At 45.3% G+C, this 13,623-nt stretch overlaps 1 protein-coding gene across 41 annotated transcripts in view; it reads right to left on the reverse strand.

Annotated features, from left to right (window-relative positions):
- Positions 1–1,371: 1,371 nt before the first annotated feature.
- The window catches only part of ulk1b (unc-51 like autophagy activating kinase 1), a 37,048-nt gene continuing 24,796 nt past the window's right edge, over positions 1,372–13,623 (reverse strand). For 10 of the 41 annotated variants that reach the window (XM_021602283.3, XM_090234339.1, XM_021602287.3 and 7 more), the window contains exons 16-27: positions 13,460–13,594; positions 11,597–11,751; positions 11,416–11,493; positions 10,824–11,074; positions 10,398–10,656; positions 6,625–6,747; positions 6,008–6,192; positions 4,777–4,967; positions 4,434–4,552; positions 4,068–4,225; positions 3,529–3,664; positions 1,372–2,739 (exon numbers count right to left, since the gene is read on the reverse strand). In XM_021602283.3, the coding sequence (XP_021457958.3) occupies positions 2,684–2,739; positions 3,529–3,664; positions 4,068–4,225; positions 4,434–4,552; positions 4,777–4,967; positions 6,008–6,192; positions 6,625–6,747; positions 10,398–10,656; positions 10,824–11,074; positions 11,416–11,493; positions 11,597–11,751; positions 13,460–13,594 (1,846 nt within the window). In that variant the 3' untranslated portion in view covers positions 1,372–2,683. Of the gene's footprint in view, positions 2,740–3,528; positions 3,665–4,027; positions 4,226–4,433; positions 4,553–4,776; positions 5,868–6,007; positions 6,193–6,624; positions 6,748–10,397; positions 10,657–10,823; positions 11,075–11,415; positions 11,494–11,596; positions 11,752–13,459; positions 13,595–13,623 lie in introns of all 41 variants that reach the window. The other 31 variants (XM_021602284.3, XM_090234340.1, XM_090234338.1 and 28 more) reach the window with 11 other exon arrangements.

Genomic DNA, 13,623 nt, shown 5'->3' on the forward strand with positions numbered 1-13,623 from the left:
GCAAAACCTTGTATTTTCAGTGATATCCCTTATGGAAGTGGGCATGTATTTTTAGTGTCACCTAAGCATTGGCGTGCAGATCAAGCTTTTACGTCATGGGCTTTTCAATTAACCACCTTCTAAGTTGTAATTCTTCTACAGAGTGATTTATTTGCCATTTATGTGGCTTTAGGCTACTAATTGTAAGAAACAAAAGAAAAAAGTGACACATGCATAAAAAGCTTAAAGGTCTACCATTGCCTTGCTACCAGCCACTCGTTGAACATTTCCCACTTTACACTAGCTGATCCGTAGGAATCACACTGGCTGACAAGAAGCATATGGGTCACTAGACATGACATAATCATCTGGAATGTGTATAATATAAACTAGACATTAATGCATTGACATACGCTCTATGCAAATGAAACATTTCAGAGTAAGAAAAAAAGAGACTTTTTACTGACTGGCCAGAAAGCATCTATGGGGAAACCAAAATATTCAGACAATCTTCACAGGGGAAAATGCTCCCTTCCTCATACTGCTCTACCCATGACGAACAAGGCGGTCAGGTAGGATCCATAGCTCGATATGCAACAGAGCTGCAGGACTGCTCTCGCACGGAACACGCAAGCTTCTTGGAGTGGGTAGAAGTCGCTTCTAACCACTCGTCCATTGCACCGTCAGATATATGGTCAGATGTTTTATCTACCCACAAATTGTTATTGCTGGGGTTACAATGATGTGGTCCTAGAGCTGTGGTTAGGGAAACATCCACCCACCTCAAGCAAAACTCTTCCCAGCAAATATCCATTGAACAACTGATACACTACAATTCCATAAACTCCAAGCATCAAGTCCTCATTTTGGCTACTGTGAAATGAAACAAACACACTCCATACAACAAATATTTTTTCAGTGTATAAATGTAGCAGTTTTTTTTTAGGAGGGGGGGGGGGGGGGGGGGTCTTCTTCTCAAAGGCACCTTTCAAAATTTAATAGCTTATGACACTTCCCTGTCAAGATTCAGACACCCATCATACATCTGACTATGAATAAACCTAAAACAAAACCGCCTAAAACTACAATAAAACCCATAGAAATTATTCTATATAAACTGAAATCTCTCCTAATATGTACAAGAAAAACTGAACATATAATGTTTCATGTACATCTTATAAGTCACCTTCACTCTTCTTTCTGTACAGTACTGATAAACCTCAACACAGTGCTATAACACCAGTAATCAATCACTGGTGTAGTTCAGTCACAGGGGCTGCTACTCTACTGCCAACATGTCTTACAAACTGATTGTGATTGCTGTACTCCGAAAAGAAGTTTGAATGGGAAAATATGCAATAAATAAAGCTCAACTAAATCTCACGTGTCTGGTCAGAGATCAGTGCAAATTTGTTTATTTTTCAATTCGGGCAATATTCATTTGTCTGATTGGTCTACAAAGTGCTATTCCTGGCCTATACTGGATAAAATAACAATATTTGCTACAAACTTCAGGAAATATTAATAAGATGATCCATCTCAAGCACTCAGACTAAAAAAGCTCAATGGGGTTTATGCAGTTCCAGCTGTTCTTCCACCATGGCAGCCATTTCACTTTGGTCAAAAGGAAATGCGCAGTGAGGTCCATTTCCTGTCAAGGCCCAGAAGTGGCACATACAGCAATCCTCTCTACATTCTCCTGTTTATGGTCAAAAAAATCTATCTGCTGGGTCCAAAAGGGCAACATTGTCATTCTTAATACGGCAAACTTAGCATCGACAAATTGTCACAGACAGCGATGAATAAAGTACAATACTTCTGTAACAGCACCTTTATATGGTTCTATCACAGGAATGTACATTAAGCTGGGTCAATAACAACACACAACATTTTTTTCTCCACACACAGGCCTGTGGGCTGTGACAGGCCATACAATTGTGTTAACGCTCTTAAAAACTCTTCTGGTTTCCTCGAAAACGACAAATAAAATCAAAATCAATGTAAATCATCAAAGAAACCAAAAAGAGGAAAACAGACAAGTTAAGCCCACTCACTATAATATCAGGCTATACTATTGTCCACAAATCACCATTACAAGCCAAACTAAAAATAGCACAATGCCCCGCGTAGGGGTTGAGATTCATATTTTTCACACAGAGTGGCTTCTTATAGAGTGATACCTCACGTCTTAAGAGAAGTGAGGGTCTATTTGTGATTGCTTAGCGCTGAATTATTGACAGAATCAAATGGAGCGTGTCTGTGACTGCAGTAGAATCCTCCGGCAGACTGCTTGGCTGTGATTGCTCAGGGCAGCGTTACTGACGGTAAGAGGCTGTGTGTATGGGACACTGCACAGAAATGAATAGCTAACACACTCAGTCCGTGTAGTGGGGTCCTGTCTGACACACGGAGGAGTGTGTAGTGGCCTTCTCACAAGCCCTTCATCTCCAACATCAACCAGGCGGTCACAGGCTCCACTGTGAGTATGAGAGACCAGCGTCACCAGTCCCAAGCATACCCAGTCCAGGCCCTTCATAACACACCCCCTGCCCCCACCACTGGCTGGTATCTCCATGGAAACTAGAGGGTGGAGGGAGGATACTGAGTTGGTAGGGAGGAAGTCAGATTGAATGGGCATGGTGGTGTCTGTCCAGAATGACTGACATCATAGTTTAGCAGCATCCACGGGTGCTGAGCAGAGTCCTCAGATGCAGAGCCCTGACTGTAGTGCTGTGAGGCGACGCTCGATGCACTCCTTACCTGCAGAGAGAGAACGGGGGGATGGGGGTTTAGAAGCAGTAGTTAATCAATGGATATGGTCAAAGGGACAAGTCACTGAGCTAAGTAAACAACAGTATACTTCCAAAACTATTTAGCGTGAAATTGCATTCCTGTAGTCATGGAAATAAAATGGTGTTCTATGAAGATATATGTTCCTTTTTTATTTTCCCCTAACCCCATCACCCCTCCCGATTGGAGAAAACTAATGGACAACAATACTTAGGCTTCTATTTCCAGCTATACATACATTTTACAGACACAGTATATTTAAGCAATAAGGCACGAGGTGTGGTATATGGCCAATATACCATGGCTAAGGGCTGTTCTTATGCACAACGAAGCACCGAGTGCCCGGACACATACCTTAGTCGTGGTATATTGGCCATATATCACAAACCCCTGAGGTGCCTTATTGGTATTATAAACCGGTTACCAACGTAATTAGAGCAGTAAAAATACATGTTTTGTCATACCCATGGTATACGGTCTGATTATAAACCAACCAGTTCATAATTTACATTCGTTCTCTTTTGTTTGTTTTAGTCCCATCCTTCAGCTATTCTCAACCCCTCCCAACTATCTCTGAAGAGCGTCCAGTTTTGATTTCTAGCTGCCATATATTTTTTCCACTGTGCTGTTTCACAAAAGAACCTTCCTATTCTCATAGTTTCTACAGATTGTAAATTAAAGATACATTTTTTTGCTAAGAGTATTTTGCTAGGCCAGATCTAGGTAAGGGGTTGTGGTGAGAGATGAGAGGTGACTTACATTTGGTAACGATGAGGATGTCTTCGTGCTCGGTGAGGAGCAGGGACAGGCCCTCCATCAGCAGCAGGGCCTTGTGGTAGCGCTGCACCGACGCCTCTCCCTGGTGGAACATCTCATCCAGAGCAGCAGCCTGCACCTGGGGAGAGACAGAGGGAGAGACAGAGGGGGAGATAGTGGGCAAAGTCAGAGAGGATAGAGGAATACTGCCACGATAAAGGTTTGTAAATGGGTTTGAATACAAGGGATTCCATTTGGAAGTATGGGTGAATAATAGCAAAGACCCCAATCATACTCCTTATTATCAGGTTAACTCAAATATCACTTTATGACAGCTACACACTACATGCACGTGGTTGATGAAAACATGTAGCTGTATAAAATGGTTAAACGAGTCAACCACAAGCCTAGTAGAGGGTGAAGAAGAGATCAGATGCTGAAGAAGAGATCAGATGCTGAGATGACAGAAACGGTGTTGAGCTGAACACAGTGTCTCCCTCACCATCTGAACGGTGTTGAGCTGAACACAGTATCTCCCTCACCATCTGAACGGTGTGGCTGAACAGCAGCCTCTCGGCGGTGATAGTGTTAATGTGGTCCATGAGACGGTGCTTCCTAGAGAAGAAGCGCTCCAGCCGGGCGTTGAGGGAGAGGCAGGACGACACGCTGGACTTGAAAAGCTTGTTCAGTCTCTTCACCACTAAACACACGGTCACAGAGGAGAGGGTTAAGAGAGGAACAGTGTTATATACAGACAGAGAGCATACCTACTCCAAGTAGGGTTGGGCTCAAGAATATTTACTGATATATCATCTACTACTTAGGTTTAATGTTATATCCTCCTGTAAATGTTGGCTTTTAATTTTGGCTTCTCCAATCAGCCATGTTGTAAGGTTGTTGGGTCTTACCTTGTTTGACAGTAGCAGAGGGGTACAGTTTGCCCTGTTTGATGCACTCCATGGCTGTGTGTAAGGCAGACGACAGGAGCTCTGCAGTCTTCATGTACAACACCAGCTGCTCCGCATAGCTGAGACACAAACACACACAGATCAGAATCATGGCAAGTTTTTTAGCTAGTGCTACAGTCATCGCAAAGTGTCTCTGAATGTCAAAGTGAGCAGTAAACAAGTCTGACTTGCTTTTATCATCCATTTGTAAAGAGCTCCTCTTCCATTAAAAGGAAATACTGGACAAAGTCGTTTCAGTAATAGTGGTAGAACTGGTTAAGCTTTATTGGCTGGTGGCTCTCACCTCCACTCCCGGCTGAGGGAGCTGATCTGGTCTGCCACCAGGCTCTGCTGCTGCAGGAGGGAGGGTGGGGAGGTGTCCCCTTGCTCCGCCACAGCCCCAGCCCCGGTCCCCCTGACTCCCGCCACCTCCATCAGACAGCAGGCAAAGTCCAGGGTGAAGTGAAGGCTCCTCAGGGTCTCTGTGTGCTCCTGCTGCTCTCAGACAGTCAGAGGGAGAGAGAGAGACAAGGTCACTCACATTGACCACTACAAAGTTCGCTATTACAAACCTAATTATCTTAACATGTCACGTTAATTCTCCTAACCTGCTACAAAAAGTCACTTCTGCTATTCAAAACTGGCAGATATGCCCTGAGAACAGTCTTGGTTTCCACTAATGCGATAGAGCCGCTCTGCATTTGAGTAACCATAGCAACTGCTGCGTTTGGCTGCTGCTCTGCGCTCACGAGACAGTTGCCTCGGCTGCACACAGGTGATAATAACAACATTATGAGATTTTGGCAATGAAGGCAGCCCTTGCACTTTATTTGACTTGATGAGAATCTGTTTGGGATGAAAATGTTGTCAATAAAGTAGTGAATTGGGAGCTTTAACAGTGTGAGGGCCTTCATGTTCTATACTAGTATTCTTTATTAGCCCTGCACCTATGTTTTTAAGGATGTGCATATGACCACAAACTTTCCTAAAGACAGCCCTTGTACTTACCCAGAGTTGGATGAACTCATGGATATGGACATGTGGAATTGTGTAAATCTCTGCATGCATTTGAGGTAAAGTAGTGACTGGCTACAACTGGAGCGAAACTGAGCCGACATGAGGGGGAGGGGCAAAATGACCATGGATTTTTAAAAATATATTTCTATTAAGTTAACTATTAGCCCTACAAACAGTCTCCTTCTGAAATTATCCACACAATACATATTAACCCCCCAAACAAACTCTGTTTAGAACTACTGCCCGTTATTGTGGAGTGTCGATTCTGTCCTGTCCTGAACTTGACTCTAGAACTTCACTCCCATTCCTGCTGGAATACCACTGGACCTGCAAGACCCACGGGAGTCCTGTTCCCGTGTCACCCTCTAATGGGCATTCCTTAATACAGACACAGAGATGAAATGAGAGAAAGAAACATGCAGAGACAGAGAGAGTGACAGAAAGAAACATGCAGAGACAGAGAGTGACAGACAGCAACAACCCCACATCCCACCCCATGCCCACTCTCATCCTCTCACCGCCATCAGTGTCTCCTCTGGCAGCTCAGGGGCCAGGAAGGTGACCGGTCCCCCCATGTTGGCTGTGATGGGGTCCGTGAAGCTGTAACGTGGACTGGAGGGATCCTCGAAGCCTTCCAGATAGGTGCCTGTCTGATATCGGCTAGTAAAGGACCCCACTGGGCTGATAGAGCTGGAGGAGCCTGCTATAGAAAGTAGAGGTTAGAGCATGGCAAGAAGCTCAGAACAGGCACTAGATCATGGCTAACATAGGGAAATGTATTGTGTACATCGTTGCCACTGAGATCGCCATAGCCAGTCGCATTCTAATTCTGTGGTGGGACAGCTAGGAGGGGTCTCACTATCTTCCTGGCAGGTGGGAGCTGGGGAGGGGGGATGGGAGGGTCAGGTCTACGGGGATCTGGGATTGTGGGAGGAGGGAATCTTATGGTCTACCACAACCTTTTTTGTTTCATACTGCAATATCCAAATTGTACCATTTGTAACCTTTACCAAACTGTGCCATTGTATACTCTGCTGCTGTTTTTCATCATTGGTATCAATATCATTTTTTAACACATTACATAGTGGTGCTGTGCTGAGTAAAGGATGACATCACCAGGCTGCTGAGAATTTACCTGAGTACTGCCTGGTCCTGGAGGTGTGTGGTAGGGTGCTGCTGTTGGGTGGGGAGCCCACAGTGAACACCACCTGGGCTGGGCTGGCTGAGCCTGCAGCCATGGCACCATCACCAGAGGGTGCTGACGGACAGAAACACAGCACTAATAATTTTTTACATGTATTTTATTTCCCCTTTATTTAACCAGGTAGGCTAGTTGAGAACAAGTTCTCATTTGCAACTGCGACCTGGCCAAGATAAAGCAAAGCAGTGTGACACAGACAACACAGAGTTACACATGGAGTAAACAATAAACAAGCCAATAACACAAACAAGTCAATGACAAAGTAGAGAAAAGAAAGTCTATATACAGTGTGTGCAAAAGGCATGAGGAGGTAGGCAATAAATAGGCCATAGGAGCAAATAATTACAATTTAGCAGATTAACACTGGAGTGATAAATGAGCAGATAATGATGTGCAAGTAGAGATACTGGTGTGCAAAAGAGCAGAAAAGTAAATAAAATAAAAACAGTATGGGGATGAGGTAGGTATATTGGGTGGGCTATTTACAGATGGACTATGTACAGCTGCAGTGATCGTTTAGCTGCTCAGATAGTTGATGTTTCAAGTTTGTGAGGGAAATAAAAGTTCAGCGATGTTTGCAATTCGTTCCAGTCACTGGCAGCAGAGAACTGGAAGGAAATGCGGCCAAATGAGGTGTTGGCTTTGGGGATGATCAGTGAGATATACCTGCTGGAGCGTGTGCTACGGGTGGGTGTTGTTATCGTGACCAGTGAACTGAGATAAGGCGGAGCTTTACCTAGCATAGACTTATAGATGACCTGGAGCCAGTGGGTCTGGCGACGAACATGTAGCGAGGGCCAGCCGACTAAAGAATACAGGTCGCAGTGGTGGGTGGTATAAGGTGATTTGGTAACAAAACGGATGGCACTGTGATAGACTGCATCCAGTTTTCTGAGTAGAGTGTTGGAAGCTATTTTGTAGATGACATCGACGAAGTCGAGGATCGGAAGGATAGTCAGTTTTACTAGGGTAAGTTTGGCGGCGTGAGTGAAGGAGGCTTTGTTGCAAAATAGAAAGCCGATTCTAGATTTGATTTTGGATTGGAGATGTTTAATAGGAGTCTGGAAGAAGAGTTTACAGTCTAGCCAGACACCTAGGTATTTATAGTTGTCCACATATTCTAGGTTGGAACTGTCCAGGGTGGCGATGCTAGTCGGGCGGGCGGGTGAGGGCAGCGAACGGTTGAAAAGCATGCATTTGGTTTTACTAGAGTTTAAGAGAAGTTGGAGGCCACGGAAGGAGTGTTGTATGGCATTGAAGCTCGTTTGGAGGATCGTTAGCGCAGTGTCCAAGGAAGGGCCAGAAGTATACAGAATGATGTCGTCTGCGTAGAGGTGGATCAGGGAATCGCTCGCAGCAAGAGCGACATCATTGATTTAGACAGAGAAAAGAGTCGGCCCGAGAATTGAACCCTGTAGTACCCCCATGGAGACTGCCAGAGGTCCGGACAACATGCCCTCCGATTTGACACACTGAACTCTGTCTGTAAAGTAGTTGGTGAACCAGGCGAGGCAGTCATCAGAAACAACAAGGCTATTGAGTCTGCCAATAAGAATACGGTGATTGACAGAGTTGAAAGCCTTGGCCAGGTCGATGAAGACAGCTGCACAGTACTGTCTCTTATCGATGGCGGTTAATGATATCGTTTAGTACCTTGAGCGTGGCTGAGGTGCACCCGTGACAGGCTCGGAAGCCGGATTTCACAGCGGAGAAGGTACGGTGGGATTCGAAATGGTCAGTGATCTGTTTATTAACTTGGCTTTCAAAGACTTTAGATAGAGACCTATATCCATCCTGCCCTGCCTAACAGTTTGGGTCTAGGGTGTCACCCCCTTTGAAGAGAGGGATGAACGCGGCAGCTTTCCAATCTTTAGGGATCTCGGACGATACGAAAGAGAGGTTGAACAGGCTGGTAATAGCGGTTGCAACAATGGCGGCGTAGAGTTTTAGAAAGAGAGGGTCCAGGTTTTGCAGCTCTTTCAGAACATCTGCTGTCTGGATATGGGTGAAGGAGAAGCTGGGGAGGCTTGGGCGAGTAGCTGCGGGGGGGATGGAGCTGTTGGCCAGGGTTGGAGTAGCTAGGAGGAAGGCATGGCCAGCCATTGAGAAATGCTTATTGAAATGTTCGATTATCATGGATTTATCAGTGGTGACCATGTTACCTAGCCTCAATGCAGTGGGCAGCTGGGAGGAGGTGCTCTTGTTCTTCATGGACTTTACAGTGTCCCAAAACTTTTTGGAGTTAGAGCTACAGGATGCGTATTTCTGCTTGAAAAAGCTAGCCTTTGCGTTTCCTGACTGACTGCGTGTATTGGTTCCTGACTTCCCTGAACAGTTGCATATCGTGGGGACTATTCGATGCTATGGCAGTCCGCCACAGGATGTTTTTGTGCTGGTCAAGGGCAGTCAGGTCTGGAGTGAACCAAGGGCTATATCTGTTCTTAGTTCTGCATTTTTTGAACGGGGCATGCTTATCTAAGATGGTGAGGAAATTACTTTTAAAGAATGACCAGGCATCCTTGACTGATGGGATGAGATCAATATCCTACCAGGATACCCGGGCCAGGTCGATTAGAAAGGCCTGCTCGCAGAAGTGTTTTAGGGAGCGTATGACAGTGATGAGGGGTGGTCGTTTGACCGCGGACCCATAGCGGATACAGGCAATGAGGCAGTAATCGCTGAGATCCTGATTGAAAACAGCGAAGGTGTATTTGGCCCATGTTTACGGATTTAGGGTTGTACCTGGTAGGTTCCTTGATGATTTGTGTGAGATTAAGGGCATCTAGCTTAGATTGTAGGACTGCCGGGTTGTTAAGCATATCCCAGTTTAGGTCACCTAACAGAATGAACTCTGAAGCTAGATGGGGGCCAATCAATTCACAAATGGTGTCCAGGGCACAGCTGGGAGTGGAGGGGGGGTCGATAGCAGGCGGCAACAGTGAGAGACTTATTTCTGGAGAGGTTAATTTTTTAAATTAGAAAACACATAGGCCAGAGAATATGAACCATAGTAACTAATGACCTAGCTATGTGCAGTGGAGCACGTAGTCATTTACCGTGGTAGTTAGATGCATGCTTTTAACATCCAGTTTGCCCATATTATTAGCAGAGCAGTATAAATAAAACCTGATGTCCTCCAACAGCAGGGGTTTAAAAACAGTTAATGTTTTAGTATGTTGAAACATAATATACCAGTAAGGAAACCTCCATCTTATCAGAATCAACTTTCACTGACCCACTTAGACAGGCCACCTTGAAAAATTATTGGCTCTTTGTGTGGTTTTGCACGCCAAATGTGCTACAGTTACAGTCCAAAGCTGAACGCCACACTGAAAGCCTCTATCCTGACCAAACTGACTAGCATGATATTCCACCTTATCTCATCTAGAATAAAATGGGATCCTTGTCTCTTTTTCAAAGGTTTAAGTGTTGAAATTTACCCCTGTGGAATGTCACCCAATTGATACCGTGACCCCAGTTGAAAAAGTGAGTGAAGAAATCTGTTTAGTCTTGCTGAACATTCATACAAAGAGTGAACCAACGAAGTTGCTTAACTTTAAACAAGGATCTCCAGTCAGTCACTGATATATATATATATATATATCTCTAGTCAAGCTCAGTTCATGAACATAGCAGCTCTCTCTTTAGTCATTCAGGTAGTCATCTACTGAAGAGTAAAACTTGGTAAACAGCTCTACTAAGCCCACCTGTGATGTCTATGGCTCCTCTGTTAGAGCCGAGGTTCTCATTGCTCCCCTGCTCCCCCAGCGGCCCTCCAAATGCAGCCATCAGCAACATGTCAGACAGACGACTTGCACTCTGAGACCTGCCAACCTGCTGTCCTGGGTCCCTGTGGTCTGAGGCAGTCCTGCTGCCAGGAGGGGCCAGAACCAGGCCCTGCTGGGCCAGGAAGGTCACCAGGTTGGGGGTGCTGGGAGGTTTTGGAAACTCAAAGGGTGGGATGGCCTGTAGACAGGATGTCAGTGTCAGAGGCAAGACTCAGCCAAAGTAGAGAATATAAAGACTATGGACAGTGAGATTGACTGATTAAAGCCATTTGCTGGATACCTCAGCTTCCTGTAAACACAAGCATAGGTCTTATACTTGATGCGCTGTCCAAAACATGAACTTACTCTCGAGGGAGATCCTAGAATGGTGGGGAGGGGGCTGCGCTGCATGAGTTCACTCAGCCTGGGGGAGGAGTGCAGGGGCCGCATAGTCACCATGCCTGCCTGGTGGTTGGCCACCACTGGGTCAGAGTGCTGCTTCCTGATATTTTGCCTGCCGCCCCTGCTAGCAGCCTCGAGGAGACATGGGGCGCTGTGAAGCCGGGTGACCAGGCCTTGCTGCTGAGTGGGAGGCCGCATGTCGAGGAACTGGAGAGCTGGAGAGGGACAGGGGTTAGAGGAGGAATAATAGTGCAGCAAAATGTGAATAATGAAATGTCAATATATATTATATTAGATGAGGGACTAACTATATACACACTGACAAGGTGAGGGAAAGACACATGGAAGTAAAACATCAAAAGGTTCCTTTAAGTCAGTTTTAAACCCCACTGATCAAGCCAACAGGAAGTGGATAACCTTGGGATACAAAGCAAGAGTCTCCAGTGCCCCTGACCAGTTTAACCATGACATCCACCACTAACAAAACACTAAAACAGTCAACATAGAAGTTAGGGGGACGAAAAGGGAAAGAAGGAGGGGAACTCTGGGTTCTCACCTCCGTCCTGCGACCCCCCGCTACCGGTGTCTGTGCCCAGCGGGCGCACCTGCCCTGGCAGCTCAGGGATGGTACCCACTTCAGACACAGAGGGAAATGAGAGAGGGGGGGGGGAGAAAGAAGAAGAATAAGAGGAGAGAAAAAGAGACATTTTATGACACATCAGTGCACTCTGGCAGACCTTGAGGTGAAAGCTGGAAGGGTCTGGCCCCTCCTACAGACAGCCTGCGGAGGCCAGCCAAGGCCCCGTGGCCTCCTGGGTAAGGCAGAGATGGGCCAGTCCTTCCAAATCCCAGTGAACTATTGCTGCTACAGCGACGCACTGGGGTGGACAGCCTGTGGTGGGGAGAGAAACAGAGAAGTCACAAAATAAGACAATATTCCCTATTACCGCCAAGCCAGAAATTATACTACTGTGCCACAGAGGAGACTATAGGTTAATATAAGCGTGTGTGTAGATAATGCATGTATATCTGCAGTGCTTCCATGAGTTTCCACCCCCATGAGTTATTCCACATTTTGTTGTGTTACAGCATGAATTCCAAATTGATTAGATACACGTTAGTATCACCTTTGGCAGAGATTACAGATGTGAGTCGTTCTGGGTAAGCCTCTAAGAACTTTGCACACCTGGATTGTACAATATTCTTTTTAACATTCTTCAAGCTCTGCCAAGTTGGCTGTTGATCACTGCTAGATAACCATTTTTATGTCTTGCCATAGATTTTCAAGACGATTTAAGTCAAAATTGTAACTAGGCCAATGTCTTCTTGGTAAGCAACTCCAGTGTATATTTGGCCTTGTGTTTTAGGTTATGTCCTGCTGAAAGGTTCAATTTGTCTCCCAGTGTCTGTTGGAAAGCAGACTGAACCAGGTTTTCCTCTAGGACTTTGACTGTTCTTAGCTCTATTCTGTTTATTTTTATCCTAAACAACTAGTCCTTGCCGATGACAAGCATACCATAACATGATGCAGCTATTACCATGCTTGAAAATATGAATCGTGATACTCAGTGATGTGATGCTGTCTCAGCCTCCAGTATTTATTCTGCAGTAGTTTATGTGTCGGGGGGCTAGGGTCAGTTTGTTATATCTGGAGTACTTCTCCTGTCCTATTCGGTGTCCTGTGTGAATTTAAGTGTGCTCTCTCTAATTCTCTCTTTCTTTCTCTCTCTCGGAGGACCTGAGCCCTAGGACCATGCCTCAGGACTACCTGACATTATGACTCCTTGCTGTCCCCAGTCCACCTGGCCGTGCTGCTGCTCCAGTTTCAACTGTTCTGCCTTATTATTATTGGACCATGCTGGTCATTTATGAACATTTGAACATCTTGGCCATGTTCTGTTATAATCTCCACCCGGCACAGCCAGAAGAGGACTGGCCACCCCACATAGCCTGGTTCCTCTCTAGGTTTCTTCCTAGGTTTTGGCCTTTCTAGGGAGTTTTTCCTAGCCATCGTGCTTCTACACCTGCATTGCTTGCTGTTTGGGGTTTTAGGCTGGGTTTCTGTACAGCACTTTGAGATATCAGCTGATGTACAAAGGGCTATATAAATAAATTTGATTTGATTTGTTGTATTTGCCCGAAACATAACAATTTGTTCGTTATTCAGGACATGCAGTTTACTTTAGTGCCTTATTGCAAACAGGATTAATGCTTTTTACCCATCTACCAATAGGTGTCCTTTTTTGCGAGGCATTGGAAAACCTCCATGGTCTTTGTGGTTGAATCAGTGTTTTAAATACACTGCTAGACTGAGGGACTTTACAGATTATTGTATGCGTGGGGTACAGAGATGAGGTAGTCATTCAAAAATCATGTTGCACTATTATTGCACACAGTGAGTCCCTGCAACATATTATGTGACTTGTTAAGCAAATGTTTACTCATGAACTTATTTAGACTTGTCATAACAAAAAGGTAAACTTACTAATAAAACAATTCTAAAAACGTAATACCACTTTGACATTATCGGGTATTGTGTAACAACAAAATGTGGAAAAAGTTAAGGGGTGTGAATACTTTCTGAAGGCCCATACACTGACCGTGGGGAGCCGTCCTGGCTGGGGGAATGGAGCTTCTGCTCCATACGCTGGTAGTTTTGGACCTGAGTGGGAACCGGAATGGGCACCGACTGACCATAGTTACCACAGTTACTGCCAGAGAACTCGTTAGGCCGACTGAAAGAAGAGAGAAAGGGGGAGTTGGT

This window comes from Oncorhynchus mykiss, chromosome 5 (assembly GCF_057628025.1).
Source record: "Oncorhynchus mykiss isolate SJ-2025 chromosome 5, ASM5762802v1, whole genome shotgun sequence".
Classification (NCBI taxonomy): domain Eukaryota; kingdom Metazoa; phylum Chordata; class Actinopteri; order Salmoniformes; family Salmonidae; genus Oncorhynchus; species Oncorhynchus mykiss.